Genomic DNA, 25,683 nt, shown 5'->3' on the forward strand with positions numbered 1-25,683 from the left:
ATAAAAGGTGGAAACAACCCAAGTGCCCATGAACAGACGAATGAAAAAAATGTAATATGTACATACAATGGAATATAATTAAGCTTTAAAGAGGAATGAGGTTGTTGTAAAAGCTACAGAACAGATGCACCTTGAAGACATTATGCTAAGTCAGCGATTTTCAACCTTTCTCATCTCACGGCACACATAAACTAATTACTAAAATTTTGTGGCACACTAAAATATATTTTTTGCTGATCTGACAAAAATAGGTATAATTTTGATTCATTCACACTGGACAGCTATTGTGTTGGCTCTTGTCATTTTTTTATTTGACAACCTAAGGGAAAAGAAGTGCCCCTGACCGTTAGGTACTGCATGGTTTAAAAATTCTTGTGGCATACCAGTGTGCTGTGGTACACAGGTTGAAAATCGCTGTGCTAAGTGAATATGCTAGACATCAAAAGACAAATGTTCTGTGATTTCATGTCTACAAGGTACTTAGAATACGAAAATTCATAGAGACAGAAGGTAGAACAGAGGTTACCAGGGGTTGGGGAGAGAAATGAATGTGGAGTTAAAGTTTCTGTTTGGGATTAAAAAAAAGTAAATGGATATTGATGATGGCTGCACAACACTGTGAATGTACTTAATGCCACTGAATTGGATACTTAAAAACAGTTAAGATAGCAAATTTTATGGTATGTTATCTTACCACAATAAAAAAAGAAATTTTCTATAAAAGTCATAATAATCATTATAGAAAATGTAGGGAATTAAAAGAAACATATTGTGCCTTCACTCAAAAAATTAACATTTTAGTATTTTCTTCGGGTCTTCTTCCTGGTCATATTTACATTTTGCTTCTAACACACTGCAAGTTACATAGGTATGTGGACAGAAACATTCACTGAATGAACATATGAGTGATTTAGAGGAGAATGAGAGAGAATATTAATTATGTACATAGTTTGGAGCATTTTGTATGTTGCTTTTTATTTAACATAACCATTTTATGTTACTTTTTAGTTTTATTGATTATGCTATTACAGTTGTTCTTTATTTTTCTCACATATGTCCCCCTCTACCCTGTACCCCCCACCCCCAGCACCCTCCTCCTTAGTTCATGTCCATGGGTTGTATGTGTAAGTTCTCTGGCTTCTCCATTTCCTATACTATTCTTGCCTTCCCCGTCCATTTTCTACCTACCATTTATGCTACTTATTCTCTGTACCTTTTCCCCCATTCCCCCTCTCCTCTGATACCATCCATGTGATCTCCATTTCTGTGATTCTTTCTTGTTATAGTTGTTTGCTTAGTTTATTTTTTGGTTTTTAATAAGATTTTATTTATTTATTTTTAGAGAGAGGGGAAGAGAGGGAGAAAGAGGAGAGAAACATCAATGTGTGAGAGAGATATAAATCGGTTGCCTCTTGCACACCCCCAGTTGGGGACCTGGCACACAACCTAGGCATGTGCCCTGACGGAACTGGCCCCAGTGACCTTTTAATTTACAGGGCAGCACTCAATCCACTGAGCCACACCAGCCAGGGCTGTTTTTGTTTTTTAGGTTCAGTTGTTGGTAGTTGTGAGTTTGTTATCATTTTACTATTCATAGTTTTTTATTTTCTTTTTCTCAGAAAAATCCCTTTAACATTTCATACAGTAAAGGCTTGGTGATGATGAACTCCTTTATATTTTTCTTGTCTGGGAAACTCTTTATCTGTGCTTCCATTCTACATGATAGCTTTTCTGGATAGAGTAATCTTGGATGTAGATTCTTGCCTTTCATAACTTGGAATACTTTCCAGCCCCATCTTGCCTGCAAGGTTTCTTTTCAGAAATCAGCTGAGAGTCTTATGGGTATTTCTTTGTAGGTAGCTCTCTGCTTTTCTCTTACTGCTTTTAAGATTCTCTCCTTATCTTTCATCTGAGGTAATGTAATTATGATGTGACTTGGAGTGTGCTTCCTTGGGTCAACATTGTTTGGAACTCTCTGAGCTTTCTGGACTTGCATGTCTATTTCTTTCACCAGAATGGAGAAGTTTACCTTCATTATTTGTTCAAATAAATTTTCAATTTCATACTCTTGCTCTTCTCCTTCTGGCATCCCTATGACTTGGATGTTGGAACATTTAAAGTTGTCCCAGAAGTTGCTAAGCCTCTCCTTATTTCTTTATTTCTTCTTTCTTCATTCTGTTCAGGTTGAATGTTTATTTCTTCCTTCTGTTCCAACATATAAAATTGTTGATCTGAGTCCTGGTTTCCTTCCCTTCACTGTTGGCTCCCTGTATATTTCACTATACAGTTGTCCATCACTATATTGAGGTTCACTTATTGTGGCCTTACTGTATCGCAAGTTAAAACCCACAATGCAGTGAAGCCACAATAAGTGAACCATGATATAGCGAGGGACAACTGTATACTTCACTGCTGAGTACCCATATAGAATTTTATGTTGTTAAAATTACATAGGTTTAAGAGTGTAGAAAGTGTTTAAGAGCATATGAAGTGTTTATAAGAGTGTAAGAAAGGTTTATAGGAGTGTGGGAAGGTTTTATAAAGTTTTAAAATATATATAAATAATAAAATATAATGCTGTTACTTCATGGATTTTCACTTATCACAGGGGTCTCTGGAACGTAACTCCCATGATAGGTGAGGGAATCACTGTACTTCACTTTGTATAGCTTTCATTTCTTTTATTTTATACCTACAATCAGTTCTGTGAGCATCCTGATTACCAGTGTTCTGAATTCTGCTTTTGATTGGTTGGCTATCTCCTCTTTGCTTACTTCTTTTTCTGGAATTTTGATCTGTTGTTTTATTTGGTCCATATTTCTTTGTCTAGCACACCTGTTGTGTTGTAAGGGGCAAAGCCTTAGGTGTGCACCAGGGTGAGGCAACCTACTTCCCTTCATTGTGATGCTATATGTGGAGAAGGAGTCAGAGTGGGAACAATGCTGCTTGCTTGGCTCTCAGCCTGCTTTTCCCCACTACACACAAGTGAATTGGGCCCTTCTGGTGCTGATTCCCAGGTGGGTAGGTTTGTGTATGTCCCAGGACCCAATGGGTCCCTCCAACAGACTGTCCTGTGAGACTGGGAGTTTCTCCCATTGCCACAACCCCTACAGAGTTTACAGCCAGAGGGTTTGAGGCTTCATTTTCCCATGCTGGAACCTTGGGTTGCACAGTCTGTCTTGTTCCCCAGTTGTTCCTCCTGGTTTATCCACACACGAACGTGGAATCCCCAAGTACACCTGCCACGGCCTCACCCTCCTGGTCTGCCAGCCACCATCTTTCTGTGCACCCTCTGTGCCCCAGCTGCCCATCTCCACCCCTCCTTTCAGTCTGGATGAATGTTTCTTCTTTAACTCCTCGGTTTTTGGACTTCCGTACAGTTAGATTTTCTGGCAGTTCCATTTGTATTTTGTTTTTACTTTGGTGGTTGTCCTTCTTTTGGTTGTGCGAGGAAGCGAAGTGTATCTACCTATGCCTCCATCTTGGCAGGAAGTGAATAGTATGTTATTTTAATTTATAAAAGCAATTGTTTATTTTTATAGTTATGCTTTATTACACAAAATACATAAGTACGGATTCCATTTAAAAGAATCAAATTGTGAAGAATCACATACAGCAATGCTTTAGTTGTTTCTTCCGACCACCACTTTCTTCCACTCCCTAGAACAGCAGTCCCCAGCCTTTTTGGCACTAGGAACCAGTTTCATGGAAGACAACTCTTCCATGGACTGGGGTGGGGGAGAAAGTTTTGGGATGATTCAAGTGCATTACATTCAAGCTCACCTCCCGCTGTGGGGCCCAGTTCCTAACAGACCCCGACTGGTACTGGTCCACGGCCCAGAGTTGGGGACCCCTGCCCTCGCACAGAGTATGTAGTTTATCCTTTTATTCTCTCTAGGTATTTGCATATGTATTCTGGAAATTTATATACACACATATATGGTCTGTCCAGTAACAGTCCAGCCATTGTTAATATAATGAGAATGGGTTGTGTGACATTGATGTAACCTGATAGCCAAGGAGAGTGAACTGGCATGCACATGTGTGAACAATGATGAATTCACTGTACTAGTCAGTGGGGGTGGTAGACGCCATTGAGTGAGTATGTGTACTGTGTGGCTATCACATTCAAAATTACTGAGCAAGTAGAGCAACAAATCTGAATAAAATTTTGTGTAAAGCTTGAACATTCCTCCACAAACTATTCAGATGATTCAGAAGGCTACAGCTATAGGGAGTTGGTATTTGGCAGCTCCATCATAACAACGAGCTCACTCACAGAGCTTTTTTGTGAAACATCAAATCATTGAAGGTGACTCAGCCCTCCTACAGCCCCAATTTGTCACCCTGTGACTTCTGGCTTTTCCCAAAACTAAAAACACCTTCGAAAAGAAAGACATCTGACTGTCAGTGAGATTCAGGAAAATACGAAGGGCAATTGATGACAACTGGGAAAACTATATAAGGGGACTGCTTTGAAGGGGACTGAGGTGTCATTGTCCTAAGTACAATGTTTCTTGTATCTTCTTCAATAAATGTCCCCATTTTTCATATTACATAGCTGGATACCTTCTGGACAGACCATATACACACATATGTGTACATATATATATGTATGTGTATACATAGAGTATATAGAAGATACAGGATCTAGCTATAAAGGAAAAGGATCATACTCTTAAGTATTGTTTTGACATTTTTTTTTACTAACAACAAATCATGAAGATCTTTGTGTATCATTATATATTAGTTTCTGCCTCTTTTAAATGGCTATATATTCTGTAGTTTCAATGACTCAAAATTTAGTATATCTACTTATGATCCATATGGATTGTTTCCAATTTTTCAGCCTCAAAAACAGGTGCTCCCTGGCTGGTTTTGCTCAGTGGATTGAGTGCTGGCCTGTGAACTGAAAGGTCTCCAGTTAGATTGCCTGTCAGGGCATAGTCCTGGGTTGCAGGCTGCATCCCCATTTGGGGGAATGTGAGAAGCAACTGACTGAGGTTTCTCTCACACATGGATGTTTCTCTCCCTGTCTTTGCTCTTTCCTTCCCCTCTCTCTAAAAATAAATAACTAAATAATATCTTACAAACAAAACAAAACTAAGGTGTAAGAAACTCCTGGAGCTAAATCTTTGAGAATACATGTGAATAGGATACACTACAAAGAGTAGAATTGCTGCAAAAGTTCTGTGCTTTTAAAAGTTTGATAGGTTGCCCTGGCTGGTGTGGCTCAGTGGATTGAGTGCTGGCCTATGAACCAAGAGGCTGCTGGTTCCATTCCCAGTCAGGGCACTTGGCCTGGGCTGCAGGCCAGGTCCTCAGTTAGGGGTGTGCAAGAGACAACCAATCAATGTTTCTCTCACACATCCATGTTCTCTCCCTCTTTTCCTCCCTGCCTTCCCCTCTGTCTAAAAGTAAATAAATAAAATCTTTTTTAAAAGTTTGACAGATACTTCATTTTTCAATGAACTTCACCAGTTCATACTATTAACCAATACTGCACAGGGACTGCCTATTAGTTTTCACCAACACTCGATATTGCCAAACTTTCAAAAATGTTAATCTAATGGATAAAAAATTATAGTAAATTCACTTTGCTCTTCTCTGTTAGTGAGGCCAAATATCTTTTCCAAACTTCACTGTCCTTGATGAATTCATTTTGTCATATTTTATTCAAGATTTTCACATTTGTGTTAAGTGAGATTGGTCTGTAATTTTCCTTTCTTTTATCTTCTTTTTCAAGTTTGGGAATCAAGGATATACTAGTCTCATAAAATGAGTCTGGGAGTGTGCCCTCTTTTCTATTATCTGGACAAATTTTATAAAATTGGAGTGATTTATGCATTTAATATTTGATCGAACTCACTGATGAAATGATCTGAATGTGGAATTTTCTTTGCAGCAAGAACTCTCATCACTGATTCCATCTTTTCTTTTTCTTTTATTTTTTTTAATATTTTATTTATTTATCTTTAGAGAGGAAGGGAAGGAGAGAAGGAGAGAAATATCAATGTACGGTTGCCTCTCGTGAGTCCCCTGCTGGGAACTGGCCTGCAACCCAGGCATGTGCCCTGACTGGGAATTGAACCGCAATCATGTGGTTTGCAGGCCCATGCTCAATCCACTGAGCTACACCAGCCAGTCAAGCTCAGTCAAGGGCTGATTCCATCTTTTGAAATAGGTACTGGAATATTCAGGTTTTCTAATTCTATCTAAGTCAGTTTTGCTAAGTTCTACTTTTTTCTCAACTTTTCCCACTTTATCTGTTTTAAAATTAATTAGCACAAAGTTGTTCACAATGTCTTCTGAATACTTCTTTGATGTGCACAGGACTTGTAGTGATGCCTGTTTACTCATTATCTCAGTCTTCTTTCTGTCTTCCTTGATGAGTCATAATTAGTTGATTTTATCAGTTTTAAATGTTGGTCAAAGGACCAACATTTAACTTTCTGGATCCTCTATTAGCTGTTTTCTATATCGCTAATTTATGCTCTTCTCTTGTTATTTACTGCTTTCTATTTGCTCCAGGTTTATTTTGCTATCTTCCTCAGATGAATGCTTATCTAATTGATTTTCAGCCTGTCATAAATATATGTATAGACTATTTTTACTAGTAAGTACTCCTTTGCAAATTCTGTAAGCTTTAGAATATAGTGCTTTGTTAGCTCCAAATATTTTCTTCCGAGATCAGACGAGATTGGGTGCGTACAGGGTGGTATGGCCGTAGACTATTTTCTAAATTTCATTATTTTTTAAATCAAATTGATAATTAAAAGTGTATTTCTTAACTTCTAACCAAGGGAATTTTCTGAGTATCTTTTAAGATTAATTTTAAGATTAATCTTTTAAGATTAATTTCTAGCATAATAAATGCAGTCAGGGAATGTACTTATTCTTTACATAATTACAGTCCTTCAAACTGGTTTAGACTCCCTTTATTTTCCAGTACATGGTCAACTTTTGAAAATGTTCCATATGTTCTTGAAAAGCCTTTAAAGGTGTATTCTGCAGTTATTAGATGCAATATTTATATATTCCCATTAGATCAAATGTGTTAATTGTGTTGTTCAAATTTTGTATACCCTCACTGACAATTTTTTCTGTTTCTTCTACTAATTAGAGGGAAATGTGTATTAATATCTCTAACTGTGATTGTGGATTTATCTATTTACTCTTTGAGTTCTGCCAATTTTTGCTTTCTATATTTTTATTTTATGAGCTTATAGATATCTAAAGCTATTATTATCATCCTGATGAATTGAACCTTTTATCATCATGAAATATTACTAATTATTGTAGTAATGCTTTTCTGCCTTAGTGACTACCGCTCATATTGTCCATTTGATTGCTCTCAGCTTGCACTAGACATCTCTCTTTAAGTGTAAGAGGCTGACAATCCCTTTTTTTTCTGGCAGTTTTTGACTGTCCAAGTTTTTTTCTTTTTTTTGTATTTTAAAATTGCTGCCAGCCTTCCTGTTTTATTCACTGTGGCCTCCTTTTCATGATTCTAGCAGTATGTTGCTGTAAGACTTATGACAGCCACTTTCTTCCTGAATGTGTATGTTGGGCAGGTTTTCATTCCTCTTTGTTGGTTAGTTGGTAACAACATTGACTCTCTGACTCCAGACTTCAAACTTACTGCTTCAGCTCCAAAGCAGATGCTGCTCCCATTTGTGGCTTAGCATAAGGGACTTAGGGGGAGAAGCCAACTCTTATGACTGGTATATAACTGTGGATCCCAAATAACTCTCCCTGTCAGTGTCCCAGGTGACTGCAATGTTTCCTTCCTATATTCACTCACGACTTGCTTCTCTAGCTCTCCTTGAGCATTATGTTCTGGGTTAGCTTTCCTTTTTCTATTACATGTTTCAGCAAATATACTTTTGTTGGCTTTCTATCTTTTAAGAATTCCTCAAAATGACTAATCCACCTAGGATACTTCCTATTTTATTCCAGAGAAGTTGCGCTTTTCTTTTCATACTGCTGTGAATATTTTCTCCCATTTCATTAGTTTTGAAGGAGGAATGGGTCCAGAATGCCAAGTAGATATCTGCATAAAACTGCTAATTTTGTTTTATGTGGTTTCCAAGCTAGCTTACCTCAAATCTCAGTAACAAAATATACTGCTTTGATTTTCATGATTTAAAATATATGCTTTGACATGTTAACATTTTTAGCATCTGCTATGTCACCTACCTTTAAACTCTTCACATCCTCCTCTACATCTTCTTTTAACTGATGTAAATAAAAAGGTCTAAATTTTTCTTCAATGCCTATATAAGAAAAATAGTACTTTAATTTTCTTAAATAGTTTCTGAAATAAAATTAAAATATTAGTGATCTATTATGTTTGAATTTACTTACCTTAATCTGTGGGAAAGCAGTAAAATAAAAATTTAAATGCCAAATCACTGGCTTTCAGTTGTGGTGAAAGACTAAGAAGATCAATGATTTGGTGACAAAAGAAGGAATAGTGCAACACTGGAAGCAAAGCGCTCCTGTGAACTGGCATGCAGTGTCTCTGGCTGTGAAGCACAAAGCCCTAGCTAGTGTGAGTTCTTCTTCAAATGAACCAGGACGGTGGACTCGTTGTTTCTGTCCCTCTGGCAGATTTACCAGAGGATGAAATACTCAGAAAAATGATTTGCTATAAAGAGTTAGCTTTAAAAGAAAAAGGCAGTTGGAAGATGGTGATGGAGTAGGAGGGAGCAGATTCCACTTCCCCCTACACATGGGAGAAAAATGGCTAATCCACGGAGGAACAGAGCAAGTTAACAGTATCTCATCTTATATGAAAATAAAGGACTAAAAAGTATAGTGGACATTCAAAAACCAGAAGGTAAGGAGACTGCTGCAGGACAATAAGGTCCCAGGGATGAGCACGGAGACGCAGCTGTAACCCCAGGCCCGGCGCCTGTCACTGGGTCGACCACAGACTCCTTGGGAGCAGCAGGCCTGCCACTGGGTCCTTGGGAGAGAGCCGGGTCAACTGCTCCCTCCCTCCCTGGCCAAGCAGGGTTTGAGCAGCACCCAGAGAGACCTAGTTGCTTGAAGTTGCAGAGAGGGGAATAAGGACAAGGAGGCAAATACACAAGGGCCTTGATCACCCACGGAGTCTGTGGTCGCCAGCTCGGGAGAGTTGAGAGCCCTGCAGTGACACGCAATGACCCTCCTAGTCACTGGTCTAGCTGGAGAATTGGGATGTACTGAGCTTGAATAGGAGGAATTTCTCAAAAAGTAAAACTGTTTGGGGGATTCTCCTGCAACAATTGCTAGGCTTACTCCCCACCCAGTTGGGCAACAATCCCGAGGTTGTGCAGAAGTCCCTGTGTTTCCCCATAGCACTGGGAAGGATTCACGTCCAAGCCCCCAGGACCCAGGCAGCCTGGCCGGCACGTGCACCCACCTGCACCCTAGCCCATGGTGATGACCCCCGGGGAAAGAGTGATCTAAAGAAGACCTGGATCTCTGACCTGGGGCGCTAGGGAGAGGCGCCAGACTACCCCTTGGGAGAGTGCTTGCACAATTGCCTGAGGGCACAAGAAAGGTCACATGAAACGCCCCTCAGCCCGCTGCATACAGCAAGACCAGAAAAACTGGTTTGGCCAGTTTGAAACTAACAAGAGATGTTTGTTTTTTTAAAATAATCCTTTATATTTTTATTTTTATTTTATTTTTTAAAATATATTTTTAAGATTTTATTTATTTATTTATCTTTAGAGGGTAAGGAGAGAGGGAGAGAAACATCAATGTATGGTTGCCTTTTGTGCGTCCGCTGCCAGAGGCTTGCCTGCAGGGAACCAGCCTGCAACTCAGGCATGTGCCCTGACTGGGAATCGAACCACTATCCTCTGGTTCGCAGGCCTGTGCTCAATCCACTGAGCTACACCAGCCAGGGCTATATTTTTATTTTTTATTATTGTTTTATCTTTGAACAACTTTTTCCTCTCATTCCTTCTTTCTTGTTTTATTCCGCCTTCTTTTCTTTCCAATTTTATCTCTTTTTCCTCCCTTCTCCTGCCTTTTCCCCCCAATACCCACAAGTGAGGCAAAAACCTTGAAACTGTGAAAGGACCAGAGTTGGACCCAAAGAGGGGGCATCCCAACAGTTGAGACAGGGAGACAAATTTCACTTTGCTATTGCAGAGAAACTACAAGCTACTGCATATTTGTATTATTATTTTTTCATTATTCTTACATCTTTTATTGTAACAGCATTTTTGTACTCCTCTTCTCTCGGCATAGTTTTCTAAGCTTGACTTGTTCCATTGTATCATTTGACAGGTTTCCTGTTCTTTCTTCCACAGTGTATTGCTGATTTACTATCCTTCATGTTACTTGTGTTCCTTCAGCACATTACTCAAAGTTCCATACCCCCTATTCTTGTTATCTAGATCTCACAGATTCTGTCATATGATTGTTGCTCTAATGTTATTGTAAATAATAGCTGTTCCATACAATTGTAAATACTTCACATCACCCCTCCCGGATCTTAGCCCACTTCACAGTTTCCTGAACTCTATTACTGTAGTGGTTAACTCTGTTCTCTCACACCCTACACCTATTTACTATCCTTTACTCTCACCTTACCTCAGAATCTGACCTCCCACAACCTCACTGCTTTCTAGATCCAATTCACAATCCTAGCCTCCACAACAAGATTCCTATCTTCTTTCCATCCTTTCTTAAGAGTGAGTAGTTGGGTTGAAGATCACAGTTTACCGTATACATAGCCAAAGGATGTCCTATCTCTTCTCTACTGGCTGCTACTGCAAATATCATAGAATACTCTCCTGCTGTCATAAACCATATTGCCTTCCCCTCCAACTGATCACAAAAAAGAGTAAATGAAAAGAGTGAACACCAGGATACCCACTAGAAGAGGAAACACAACAACAAAAGAACACCAACAGATAATAACAGAAGCAGGTGAAGGAGGGAGTGGAAACCACATAAACCTCAATCCAGGACCCACCTGGAAATACAACTAAACAGCAGAGAAACTACCCAGTACCAACAACTGAACAAGACCAAAAGAGAATCCTCAAAATCTTGTACACACAGAAGAACTGGCTTCAACACAGCCTGTCCTCACCAGCACAACAAATTACAAGAGGTGGTGGACAGAGTGACCCTCAGTTAACCAACTGGTGGGAAGGACCCACAAAAGAAAGACCCCCAAACAATCGAAACCCAAAGACAAACTCAGAGCCAGAGAGCTGGAGAGATCAAGGAGACTACACCACTGAACCTCATAGTTATTATATTACAGAAGTTCACACCATAAACCCAGGGAGCCAGAACAAATCAATTTAAGAAGCTGAAGCTAACAAGAAGAGTCTCACAAACAATGGGAAGAAAAAGAAACAATCCCCAAGTAAAAGGAAAGGGGGAAGCCTCAGAAAGAATGGTAGATGAAATACAGGCAAGTCAGCTAGCAGATATCGAATTCAAAGCACTGATTATCAGGAAGTTCAAAGAGCTCACAATGAGCTATCAGAAACTACAGGGGAGTTACAATGAACTCTCTGCAAACTATATCAGCACGAAAAAGGAAACAGAAACTATCAACAAGGGACAAGAGGAAATGAAGAATACAATTTCTGAACTGAAGAACACAGTAGAAGGAACCAAAAGCAGGATCGATGAAGCAGAAGATTGGATCAGTGAGTTGGAGGACAAAGTAGAAAAAACACCCAGAAGGAGCAAGAAAAGGAAAAGAGGCTCAGAAAGAATGAAGAGGGATTAAGAGAAATGTAAGACAATATGAAATGTAATAATATCCGAATAATAGGGATACCAGAAGAAGAAGAAGAGCAAGGGATAGAAAAACTATTTGAAAAAGTAATAATGGAAAACTTCCCTAATTTGATGAGAGAAAAAGTCACACAAATCCAGGAAACACAGAGAGGCCCAATCAAGAGGAACACAAAGAGGTCCACTTCAAGACACATCATCATTAAAATGGAAAAATTCCAAGACAAAGAGAGAATCTTAAAGGCAGCAAGGAAGAAACAGGAAGTAACATACCAAGGGAGCTCCAATAAGGTTAACTGCTGATTTCACAATGGAAACATTCCAAGCAAGAAAAGAATGGCAAGAAACATTCCAAGTAATGGGCTTCTGGCCAAGATGGAGGCATAGGTGCAAACACTGTGCCCCCTACCACAAATAAATTTAAAGACAGCTAAGTTTGAGAAACAAAGATGCAGTTAAAACAGTGAAAATTGAAATGTACGAAAGTCCAACAACAATGATCCACTCAGCCAGACTGGTAAGAGGGGCAGAGTCAGCGGCGGAGTGGGATTGGGCTTGAAAGATCAATCAGTCTGACCGACCCAGGAGCAGAAGCAGAGGCGGTTGGCAGATCCCAGGTGGGGGGTGGCAATGGGCAGACCAAGTGAGGACACAGGGCAGCTGGCTGACTGCAGTCACACATTCGCAAGCAGATAAACCAAGCAAAGGACCGAACAGTGAGACAGACCGCTCAGGCTAGGGCCCCAGCGATGGGAATTAGAGCCTGAAAGCACCAACTGGAAAGAGTTTCTCAGGGTCGAGGGGCCGGGAGAGGCTCCAAGGCCCATAGACAGTTCGTTGGAGAGACCTACAGGGTCCTGGAGAGTACACGGGCCCACACAACGGGAACGAGCACCAGAGGGGCCCAATTTGCTTGTGGGAAGCGGCAGAGGGGACAGAAATCTGAGAGGGGCAGAGCAGAGCAAAGTGCCATTTTTTCCCCCTCTCTGACCCCACCCCCACATACAGCGTTACAACCCAGTGACGGGGTTGCCCCGCCCTGGTGAACACCTAAGGCTACACCCCTCAAACATAACAGGTGCAAACAGACCAAACATTATGACTCAAGAACAGCTCAAAGCCCCAGAGCCTATAATTCTAAGTGACCAAGAAATAGCCAGCCTTTCAGATGCACAGTTCAAAACACTGCTGATGAGGATGCTCACAGAATTGGTTGATTTTAGCCACAAATTAGAGGAACATATTAAGGCTAAACTGATTGAAATGAAGGGAAATGCCCAGGAAACCAACAGTGATGGAAAGGAAACTGGGACTCAAATCAAGGGAGTGGACCAGAACGAAGAAATAAACAAATAAATAGAAAAGAAGGAAGAAACAAGAATTCAAAAAATGAGGAGAAGCTTAGGAACCTCCAGGACATCTTTAAACGTTCCAACATCCTAATTACAGGGGTACCAAAAGGGGAAAAGAAACAGCCACGAGTGGAAAACTTATTTGAACAAATAATAAAGGAGAACTTCCCCAATCTGGAAAAGGAAATAGACTTCATGGAAATCCAAGAAGCTCAAAGAGTCCCAAAGAAGTTGGACCCAAGAAGGAACACACCAAGGCACATCATAATTACATCACCCAAGATTAAAATGAAGGAGAGAATCCTAGAAGCAGCAAGAAATAAGGGGACAGTTACCTACAAAGGAGTTCCCATCAGTGGATTTCTCAAAAGAGACCTTTCAGGCAAGAAGGGGCTGGAAGGAAGTATTCTAAGTCATGAAATCCAAAGACCTACATCCAAGACTGCTCTATCCAGCAAAGCTTTCATTTAGAATGGAAGGGCAGATAAAATGTTTCTCAGATAAGATCAAATTCAAGGAGTTCATCATCACCAAGCCCTTATTATATGAAATGTTAAAGGGAAATATCTAAGAAAAAGAAGATAAAAACTATGAACAGTGAGAGGATAGCAGACTCACAGTTATTAACAACCACATCTAAAACAAAAGCAAACGATGAGGACAGCCAGATTGGGAGCAGAACCATAGAAATGAAGATCACATGGAAGGTTAGCAACAGGGGAGTGGGAGGAGGAGAAGGGGGGAAAAGGTACAGAGAATAAGTAGGTAGAAAATAGACAGTGGGGAGGGCAGGAACAGTATGGGAAATACAGAAACTAAAAAACTTGTTACACATGGATAAGAACGAAAGGGGGGGAAATGGTGGGGGACACCTTCCAAACAAAATATCAACAAAGATATTGTGGCATTGAACAATGCTGTAGACGAAATGGACTTAACTGATGTATATAGAGCCCTTCGACCCAAAGAACCTAAATACACATTCTTTTCAAATGTTCACATGGAACATTTTCAAAGAGAGACCACAAGATAGGACACAAAAATAGCCTCAACAAATTCAATAAAACTGAAATCATACCAAGCATTTTGTCCAATCACAAGGGACTGAAACTAGAAACTAACCCCAAGGGAAAAAACCCAAAACACTCAAAATCATGGAGATTGAATAGCATGGTATTAAACAATGAATAGGTCAAGAAAGAAATTAGGAAAAAAATCAAAACATTTCTGGAAACAAATGAAAATAAATTCACAACAATCCAAAACTTATGGGACACAGAAAGGCAGCCCTGAGAGGGAAGCTCATAGCAATACAGGCCTACCTAAAACAAGATAGAAACATTTCAAACAAACAACCTAACCCGACGCCTGCAAGAACTCAAGGAACAACAACAAAGACAGCCCAGAGCAAGTAGAACGAAGGAAACAACCAAGATCAGAGCAGAATTAAATGACATAGAGACTAAAAGCACAATTGTAAGGATCAATGAATCCAGGAGCTGATTTTTTGAAAAGATAAACAAAAATCAACAAGCCTTTAAGCAGGCTCATAAAGAAAAAAAGAGAGAGGACCCAGATAAACACAATCAGAAATGAAAGAGATTACAACTGACACTAAAAAAATTCAAAGGTTTGTGAGGAATCACTATGAAGAACTGTATGCCAAGAAATTTGAAAACCTAGGTGAAATGGACAAATTTCTAGAAAAATATAATCTTCCAAAACTCAATGAAGAAGAAGCAGAAAGCCTGAACAGACCAATAACAGCACATGAAATTGAAGCAGTAATAAAAAAACTCCCCACGCACAAAAGCCCTGGAACAGACGGTTTCACAGGAGAACTCTACAAAGCATTTAAGGAAGAGCTAAGCCCTATTCTTCACAGACTATTCCCAAAAAACCCAAAATGATGGAAGACTCCCAAACTCTTTCTATGAAGCCAGCATCATCCTAATTTCAAAACCAGATAAAGATACAACAAGGAAAGAAAGCCTCAGGCCAATATCTCTGATGAACATAGACGCTAAAATCCTCAACAAAATATTGGCAAACCGCATCTAACAATACATTAAAAAGATCATACACCATGCCCAAGTGGGATTCATCCAAGGGATACAAGGATGGTTCAATATTCACAAATCAGTAAATGGAATACATCACATAAACAAAAGCAAAGACAAAAATCACGATCATATTGATAGATGGAGAAAAAGCATTTGATAAGGTACAGCACCCATTTATGACAAAAGCACTCACCAAAGTGGGAATAGAGGGAGCATTCCTCAAAATAATAAAGGCCATATATGAGAGACCTACGGCCAACATCATATTCAATGGGCAAAAACTAAAAGCTTTTCCCCTAAGATCAGGAACAAGACAAGGTTGTCCATTTTCACTACTTCTATTCAATAGAGTATTGGAAGTTTTAGCCACAGTGTTCAGACCAGAAAAGGAAATAAAAGGCATCTGAATCAGAAAAGAAAAAACAGAATTGTCACTGTTTGCACATGACAATGATAATGTACATGGAAAATCCTATAGACTCCACCAAAAAACTGCTCGACCTAATAAATGAATTCAGCAAAACAGTGGGATACAAAGTCAATATCCAGAAATCAAAGGTGCTTTTGTATATCAACAACGAAACAGCAGAGGCAGAAATCAAGAAAAAAATCCCATTCGATATAGCAAAAACAAAAATAAAATACGTAGGAATAAATATAACCAAGGAAGTACAAGACCTGTATGCAGAAAATGACACAACACTGAAGAAAAAAATCAAGAAAGATACAAACAAATGGAAATGTATACCGTGTTCATGGATTGGAAGAATTAACATCACCAAAATGTCCACATTACCCAAAGCAATTTACAGATTCAATGCAATACCTATTAAAGTACCAATGGCATATTACACAAACATAAAACAAATACTTCAAAAATTTATATGGAACCATAAACAACCCCAAATAGCAGCTGCAATTTTGAGGAAGAAGAACGAAGTAGGAGGGATCACAATACCTGACACCAAACTGGTACTGGCAATAAAAGCAGGCACATAGACCAATGGAACTGAATGGAGAGCCCAGAAATAAACCTGTCTCTATGGTCAATTAATATTCGACAAAGGGGGCAGCAACATAAAATTGACTAAAAATAACCTCTTCAACAAATGGTGTTGGGAGAACTGGACAGCTACATGCAAAAAAATGAAACTCGAGCACCAACTTACACCATACATCAAAATAAATTCAAGGTGGATAAAAGACTTAAATATAAGCCATGACACCATTAAAGTCCTAGAGGAGAACATAGGCAGGAAAATCTCACATATATCTCGCAGCAACATTTTTACTGATATGTCCTCTAGAGCAAGGGACATAAAGGAAAGAAGAAACAAATGGGATCTCATTAAAATGAGAGATCTGCATGGCTAAAGAAACCAGTATTAAAATAAAAAGAGAACCAACTGTATGGGAAAAATATATTTGCCAATGATTCATCATACAAGGGTTTAATCTTCAAAATATACAAAGAACTTACATGACTGTACACTAAAAAAAACAAGCAACCCAATTAAAAAGTGGGCAAGGGACTTGAACAGACATTTCTCCAAGAAGGACATACAGAGGATCCAGAGACACATGAAAAGATGCTCGATATCGCTAGCTATCAGAGAGATGCAAATTAAAACCATAATGAGATACCACTTTACACCGGTCAGAATTGCTATCATAAACAATGCAACAAACAACAAGTGTTGAAGAGGCTGTGGAGAAAAAGGGACCCTAGTTCACTGTTGGTGGGACTGCAGACTGATACAATCACTATGGAAAACAGTATGGAATTTTCTAAGAAAACTAAAAATGAACATGCCTTTTGACCCAGCAATTCCACTGCTGGGATTATATTCTAAGAACCCCAAAACACCAATCCTAAAGAACCTATGCACCCCAATGTTCATAGCAGCACAATTTACAGTAGCCAAGTGCTGGAAGCAACTTAGGTGCCCATCAGTAAATGAATGGATCCAAAAACTATGGTACATTTACACAATGGAATTCTATGCAGCAGAAAGAAAGAAGGAGCTCCTACCCTTTGCAACAGCATGGATGGAACTGGAAAGCATTATGCTGAGTGAAATAAGCCAGGCGGTGAAAGACAAATACCATATGATCTCACCTTTAACAGGAATCTAAACAATAAAACAAACAAGCAAAATATGACCAAAGACACTGAAATACAGAACAGGCTGACAGGGACCAGAGCGGAGAGGGAAGGGAATTTCAGGGGAAAAGAGGAAGAAGAGTTTACAGGAACAAGTATAAAGAACACATGGAGAAAAACTAAGGGGGGTGAAAATGGGAGGGATGTGGGGAGCACTGGGGTCGTGAGCTGGGATGGGAGTAGAAGACAGAAAACTGTACTTGAACAACAATTAAAATAAATAAATTTAAAAAAAATAAAAGAAAAAGGCAACTATTACTTTCTGGAAGATGCAGAAGATGTACTTCTCCTTATTTCTCCCTCTAAGTACAACACAAAGCCCTACATATTATACACAAAACCAATATAAGGAGACTTTGAAAGGAGAAGAGAGAAAGGCAGACCAGTTAGGGACTTTGGGATCTGAGAAAAGACATGACAGTGAGTTCACTGGGATGTCTTTTTTTGCCACATAGAGTCCAGACTTAGTCCTGAAGAAGCTGGCAACCCCATACCAAAAAAATCCAGCAAAGGGCTGCTCTTTCTAGCCAGAGGACTAAGCAAGGGGCATCCTAGCAAAACAGAAAATCTTTAGTCAATAACCACATTCTAACCAAAAGACTGAAAATACTGTTGCTCCAATGCCACACCTACCAGCAAAAGCTGATTGTGAGCTGAGACTTCCAACCTCATGAGACAGTAATAAGTTGCCCCAATGCACCAAGGGTGATGTCAGAGAGGTCCAAATAGGAAACCAGGACTTTCCCTTCTGCCAGATGGTAATGAGACCCTCCACTCCTGTGGGTGTCAGTGGACTACAATGGCAGACTGCACGTGACCCTCATCTTGCAGTGACAAAAAGCCCCTTCTCCATCTTAATGATTAAGTGTCAGAAGAGGCATAGTGGGGAACCAGGCCTTTCACTCCATTGCAGTGCCCATGGAGGTCACGTGGACTCTGCGGGAACTTCCATACCTGACCAGTAGTAACAAGGAGGCCCCTCCACCTCAGATATTAACAGTGCTAAGTGGAGAACCTGGACTTCCCTCAACCTGGAACCAACAAGGTGGCAAAACCACCCTACTGCCAAAACCATGTCAGATAAAACCAGCTAAAACTGAAGGCTTAAAGAAGATCCAGAATCTCACAACATAGTAAGAAAAAGTATAAGTTTCAATAGAAAGATCACTCATCATACTGAGAACCACAAAGGTCTCAAACTGAATTTAAAAAAGACAGTAACTGCCAATACTGTGATGGTAGAGATATTAGAATTACCTGTCTAAGGCTTTTCACAGCCACAGTAAAAATGCTTCAATATCAGTAGTTAATAATCTTGAAAAAATAGAAAGCACCAATAAATAGAACATGTAAAAGAAATTTAAATAAAACATTTTAACTGAAAATTCAGTAAACCAAAATTAAAAGCTCAGTGGATGAGCTCAACAGAAGAATGAAGGGGACTGAGAAAACTCAATGAATTAAAAGACAAACTATAAAAATGATCCAATTGGATCAAGAGAGAGAAATAAACTAGGGGGAAAAATGTAGAGGGGTCAGGGACATGTGGGAGTATATGAAAGTACTAGTATTTCTGTCATCAGTATCTTGGAAGGAGAAAAGAAAGTAGGGCTGGAAAAAGTACTCTAATTTGGCAAGATACATAAACCTATAAATTAGAAAAGCTGATCAAAACTCAAATGAATAAACCACCCCCAAATCTATAACAAGACAAATAACAATTAAACCTGTGAAAAATAAAGAGAACATAAAAACCTTGAAAGTGGTCAGAGAAAACTAGTACCTATAAGAAAAAAAACACAATTGGAATGACAGAGGAATCAGTAGATGAGTGGATAAAACAACTATGGAACATTTACACTATGGAATACCACTCAGCCATAAAAAAGGAGAAAAATTTTACCCTTTGCAACAGCATGGATGGACCTGGAGAACATTATGCTAAGTGAAATAAGCCAGCCAGAGAAAGACAAATACCATATGATTTCACTTATATGTAGAATCTAATGAACAAACTGAACTAACAAGCAAAATAGAGACAGACTCATGGATGGAGAACAGGATGGCAGCTATGGGAGCGGGAGGACAGGGGGTGCAGGGATGGAAGAAAAAAAGGAAAAAGGATTCATGGACATGAACAACAGTGTGGTGATACAGAGGGGTTGGAATAAGGAGGTTAAATGGCAATGGAAAAATACAATAAAAAAATTAAAATTTTGAAGAAAAAAAAGAATGACAGAAGATTTCTCAACTGAAACCATGGAGGCCAGAGGAAGTGGCAAAGTATTTTTTAAGTGCTGAAAAAAAGAACCATCAACCCAGAATTCTATACCAGCAAAAATATCCTTCAGGAATAAAAGGGAAATCAAGACATTCTCAAATGAAGAAAAACTATGAGAATTTGTCTCCAGCAGACATACCACAAAAGAATGGCTAAAGCAAGTTCTCTAAACAAAAATAAAAATGATAAAAGAAGATACCTGGGAAAGGAGGAAGAAAGAAAATGTACAATATGAAAAAGTAACACATATTTGGTCTTTTCATCAGCTTTTGTTGGCTCTGGGCAGGGAGTTCGCCAAATCCCTGGAATCTCCTAAATGATAAGAATGTCTGTATATGCTAGTGAGATGGCTCCTGGCTGGAAAGGTAGGGGTGAGGGGAAACTAGACAGTTCCAGAATGGGAACTATCACCAGAAATGCCTCATCATAATTATAGGGTTGGAACTCCCAGCACCACCTCCTGACCATGAAGGGAAGAAGGACTGAAGATAGTTCAACCACCATTGATTTAATCAGCTGTGCCTAGCCTACTGAAGCCTCTATGAAAATATCTGAACGAGAGTTTAGAGAGCTTCTGGGTCAGAGACTCACTTTGGTTCTGGAAGAGCAGCACCTCTAGAGAAGGCATGGAAGCTCTTAAGTACCTCCCGCCCCCGCAAATACTTTGCTTTATGCTTCTCTTCCACTTGGCTGTTCCTGAGTTGTATCCTTTATAATACACCTGCATATAAATCTACAATTATCTCAGAGTAAGAACTTCAATTAAAAAAAGTGAAAAAGAGCCCTGGCTGGTGTGGTTCAGTGGAGTGAGTACTGGTCTGTGAACTGAAATGTCACAGGGTTGATTCCCAGTCAGGGCACGTGCCTGGGTTGTGGGCCAGGTCCTCAGCTGGAGATGTGTAAGAGGTAACCAGTCTATGTTTCTCTTGTACATTGTGTTTCTCTCCCTCTCTTCCTCCTTCCCATCCCCTCCCCCCTTCTCTCTAAAATTAAATAAATACAATTTTTTTTAAAGTGAAAAAGAAGTGAGAGAAAGGAAATCAAGCCAGAGAATATTCAGGCTGACTGAACAAATAAGAAAACAAGCAGCTTAAATCAAAATACTCTTCTAATCCTTTGGTGGTAAGTGGTAGGTGGGGCTTCATTTCTGTTTTCTCATAACTGAAATATAAGGACAAAATGCTTTACAGGCTCCTAAGTGCTTTCCCACCACTGATTTTTTTCTTCATCTGATTTTCTTCTTTCCTCTGCCTTTAGGATCTTAGCAAGATCCTCGGTAACACAGAGGAATGGGAAGAGGTGCCAGCATGTGACAAATCCATATCCTTACCTTCTTCCTCTGCTATAGGCCCAATCTAAATGACAGAATGTATACCCAAAGATGCCAGCTACACAAGGGGAGAGAAAAGGAATAAAAGAAGCTAAGAAACAAGAAGGTCAGCGCAAGCAACCCAAGCTGTATCCATCAACAGATGAATGGATAAAAAAATGTGGCATATCCATACAGTGAAATACCTCTCAGCAGTAAAATGAACATCCTGACATGTGCTACAACACAGATGAACCCTGAAGACATTATGCTCAGGTGAACTAAGCCAGTGACAAAAGGACAAATAGTGTATGATTCCTCTTATAATGAAGTACCCAGAGTAGTCAAATTCATACGGACAGAAAGTAGTATGGTAGTTGCCAAGGGCTGGGGGGAGAAGAACACTGGGGATTTAGTGTTTAATGGGGACAGAGTTTCAGTGGGGAAGATGAAAAGGTTCTGGAGATGACTGGTGGTGATGGTTGCACAACAGTATGAATGTACTAATATCATTGAACTATATACTTAAAAATGGTTAAAATGGTTACTTACAAAGGTCTGTCCGGAAAGTATCCAACCATGAACTATGAAAAATAGAGACATTTATGGAAGACGATACAAGAAACATTGTATATAGGACAATGATGCCTCAGTCCCCTTCAAAGTAGGCATTTAGGGTCTTCACACAGTTCTCCCAATCACAATCAGCTGCTCCGTTGTATTTCCTGAATCTCATTGATGGTCTGAAATCTCTTGCCTTTCAAAGGTAATTTTACTTGCGGGAAAAGCCAGAAGTCACAGGGTGCCAAATATGGGCTGTAGGGGGCTGAGTAACCTGGAGGATATGATATTTCACCAAAAAACTGTGCGGCAGACATGATGCATGAGCAGGCGCACTGTCATGATGAAGCTGCCACTCACCAGTTGCCCATAGCTCTGTCTGTTTTTGTCGTATTGCATCCATCAACCAATGAAGAACACTGAGGTAGTACTCCTTATTAATTATTTGGCCTGGAGAGGCGTACTTGTGATGGACACCACCTTCCCAATCAAAAAACACAGTTAACATGGTCTTAATCTTGCTGCAACATTGCCATGCCTTCTTTGGGCATGGAGAACCAGGTGACTTCCACTGGGATCATTTCTGGACCATAGCCGCAGACCCCACAATTCACCTCTGGTTATAACCTTCTTGAGGAAATCTGGTTAATTAGTAGCAGTTTGAATGAAGTCACTGGCAACTGAAGCACGATGTTCCTTCTGCTCTGGTAGCAAAAGCTGTGGAATGAATTTTACCACGACACCTTTCACGCCAAGATCCTGCATCAAAATCTCAGACACAGTAGTTTTTAGAATCCCCAAATCAGCTTTTGGTTCTCACAGTCAGTCACCAATCCTTGTTGACTGCAGCCCATACACATTCAACATTCTCAGGTGTTCTGTTTGTTGTAGGCCTTGCAGAATATGGGTCACTTTCACCAGATTCTAGACCATCTTTGAAGCACTTGTGCCTCACTTTTATTTGCACTGCACTCATTGCATTGTTTCTGGAAGCCTTCTGAATCATTCAAATTGTTTCCACAGAGGAATGTTCAAGCTTAACACAAAATGTGATGCAGATTTGTTCCTTTACTCGCTCAGTCATTTTGAATGCGATGGCTGCAGAGTACACATGCTCACTGAATGTCTACCACCGCAAATGACTACTACAGTGATGTTGTCGTTGTTCACACATGCACATTCCAGTCCATGCTCTTGGCTGTCAAGTTATATCCTTGTCACGCAAACTTCTTGTTAAATTAACAATGGCTGGACTTTTTCCGGACAGACCTCGTATGTGATATGTGTGTTTTAACACAGTTTTTAAAAAGTTAATTATGAAAAAACATGCTTTTGGGAGGGATGGAATCTTTTCATTGAAGAAAATGTTTGAAATCTAGATAATCAGTTTGAAATCAAAAGTGAAATTCAATTTTCTGAAGACTCAAAGCAACTTCCTGATAACAGGAAAATGGCCACACTGGTGACTGTACACAGTCATAAAAGATGCCCTTACCAGCAAATGTTGGCCGTAATTCTGGATCTGCCTCCCAGCACTGCTTCATGAGGCTGATGATCGCCTTTGGGCAGTACTCAATGATGTCTCGCTCATCTGGCCTGTTCCCAGATTTAATGCACAGTACCAACTGCTGCTCAGAGATAGCATCTATAAAGCAAAGAGAAGCTTAAGTTTAGACTTTCTTTCAGATCCTGCTCCTCTCAGACAGGGAGGTGACAGAACTTGGACAATGCCACTAACCTCTCTCTGCTTAGGATATGCTTTTAGTAAAGCAGCCTCGTTTGCACAGGGCAGAATGGTGCTTGTGGCAAGGAGCCACACAATATCTTAATTTCTGTAGATGAAAGATAGAATTCACAAGAAAACTGCCCCCTGGCAGAACAAATGAAATATTAATGAGAGTGACTTAAGATGTAGAGTAACATTCAAGAAGTAACAAGAGACCAGTGTGGCTAGTTGTTTGGGCAATGTTCCTCAAAGCAAAAGTTTGCCAGTTCAATTCCCAGTCAGGACACATGACTGAGTTATGGGTTCCACCCCCAGTCAGGGAGCATACAAGAGGCAACCATTGATCTTTCTCTCTCACATTGATGTTTTTCTCCTTCTCTTTCTGCCTCCCTTCCTCTCTAAAAAATAAATAAATAAAATCTTTTTTAAAAAAGAGGAAGTATGAGGACTTTTACTAGAAAGTCAGGGAAGGCTTTGTTGAGTGTAGAAAAATAAGGAGCTATCCAAGTAAGGAATGGGGAAAAAGGACTCGGCGGGGATGATTACAGGCTAGGGAAGTAGGATGTAAACATACCGGAGAGTCCATAAATCATAAATGGTGATGCCATCGTCAAACATAACAAGAGGTGCAAAGCTGAGTGGGCTACAGGGAGAGCAGGTAGAAGATGAACTTGTTTGGGGGGATGTTGCTTTGGGGTTCCTCTGGTAGTACATGTAATAGATCTAAAAGACAAGTGGATGTCTAGGCCAGAGCTAGAGATAAGAGATTTGAGAGGCACTGGGCAAAGCGGTGGTCATGAAACCATGGGAGCTAATAATCCCTCAAAGAAGAATGGGTAAGAAAATGTCCATTAGTTTAGGCACTTAACAAACTGAACAATGACTACTCATGTATCTGTTCTCCTGCCTGAACCATGTCTGTCTCATCTTTACATTCCCAATTTGATTAAAGTGCCTATATACATTCTGATATAATTCTTGAATGAAGGAGTAAGTGAATACATGAAAGTATGACATGCATGCCTTATAGTATGAAAGGGTAAGTCCTCATCAATATAAGCAAGCAAGCTTTCTTGTCCAGGAAAAATCCTGAAATTTTACAGTACCTCCCAAGCTCAGATGCACCATCCAAGCTCCTATTTTTCCTGTGACCCTCAATTCCTAAACTGAGATTACTTATTCCATCAGTGGAAATTTATAGAGCACCTGCTATGTTCCTGGCACTGCAGATACTTGGGAAGAGCAGTGAACACACCAGGTGAGGTCCAAGACCCCGGGGAGCTTACAGTCTAGTGGGTAAGACAGACATTCGATGAACAAACAATTTTAAATTTTAAATGACTTCATTGAAGACCATTATTTCGTTTAACAATTTTGATGAATACACAAATCCCACTCCTTCATAAATGTCTTACTTTCATATGGCTCCTTATTTGCAAATATTGCCCAAAGGACTATGGCAAAGCTGTACACATCTGACTTCTCCGAAGGCCTGGCATTGATGTCATTCAGGTGCTCAGGGGCCATGTAGTAGAGGGTACCACCGTTTTTCTTAGAGAGACTATTCATTTTTCGCTGCTCATTATGTTCCTCTTTAGTCAGCTTACTCCAAGTCTTGAAGGAAGCAACGCCAAGATCAGCTATCTGCAAGTGATTAAACAGGACATCCGGATTGTTCTGTGAGGGCTACATGCAAATCAGATTTATCTTTAAATTTGGGGCCCAACCAGTAGATGTGAAGCACAGTAAATTTTCCAGAAAGGGTCACACTGGATAGGATTCAAACAGCTACTTCTGAACACTCATAGAAACTTCGTATTTCCCCAGCCATCTACAAAATCTTCCCTAAGAAATGTCCATGTGAAATGCTGGTATCTCAATTCTTGTATAGTTTTTAAAAACCCAGGATTTTTTCTGGAGGGGTTGATGGGAGGGGAAGAAAGGAGGCAGAACAGAAGGCATTTCTGAATGAACAACAGAATGTATGTTCTAATTCCTCATTGACTCTGCCTATGTTTTTCAACTATTTCTGGAGGTAGGGCAAAAACAAGTTCTTCTCGGCTGACTTGTATAGCAGACAGTGACTAGGTACTGCACCTCCTAATTTCCCAAATGGTGCCCAAAAGCCCATGGATGCAAGTTTCCAAGGATTCCAAAGCCACACTGAGGATAAGGGCTGTGGTGCTACTTGTTTTGAGTTGGTAGTCTGAACCTAAGAGAGGATGGGCAGGGAAGGGGGAGAAAAACAGACAAAAAGCAGAGAGAAAAACATCAAGGTCAGACACCAAACACAGAGAGAAATGGCAGGGGAAAATGACAGACTACAGTTAAAAAGAAATTAAAGGTGACAGTTTCACTTTTGCGTCCAGGAATCCAAGCACTTGGGGATGAATTTTCGTATGTGGTTATGTTAAATCTACAGATTTTAAGAGATGTGCTATTAATATAAAGAAGGAAGCTTCTTTTT

The 25,683-nt window shown here is 39.8% G+C and overlaps 1 protein-coding gene across 2 annotated transcripts in view; it reads right to left on the minus strand.

The window, feature by feature from the left end:
• RIPK1 (receptor interacting serine/threonine kinase 1) overlaps window positions 1-25,683 on the minus strand; it is a 36,628-nt gene that overhangs the window by 6,427 nt on the left and 4,518 nt on the right. For both annotated transcript variants that reach the window (XM_037045425.1, XM_037045426.1), the window contains exons 4-6: window positions 24,632-24,860; window positions 22,986-23,135; window positions 8,200-8,276 (exon numbers count right to left, since the gene is read on the minus strand). In XM_037045425.1, the coding sequence (XP_036901320.1) occupies window positions 8,200-8,276; window positions 22,986-23,135; window positions 24,632-24,860 (456 nt within the window). The remainder of the gene's footprint in view (window positions 1-8,199; window positions 8,277-22,985; window positions 23,136-24,631; window positions 24,861-25,683) is intronic.

The sequence above is a fragment of the Sturnira hondurensis genome, unplaced genomic scaffold (genome assembly GCF_014824575.4).
Source record: "Sturnira hondurensis isolate 20B ecotype Veracruz unplaced genomic scaffold, ASM1482457v3 Scaffold0004271, whole genome shotgun sequence".
NCBI lineage: Eukaryota > Metazoa > Chordata > Mammalia > Chiroptera > Phyllostomidae > Sturnira > Sturnira hondurensis.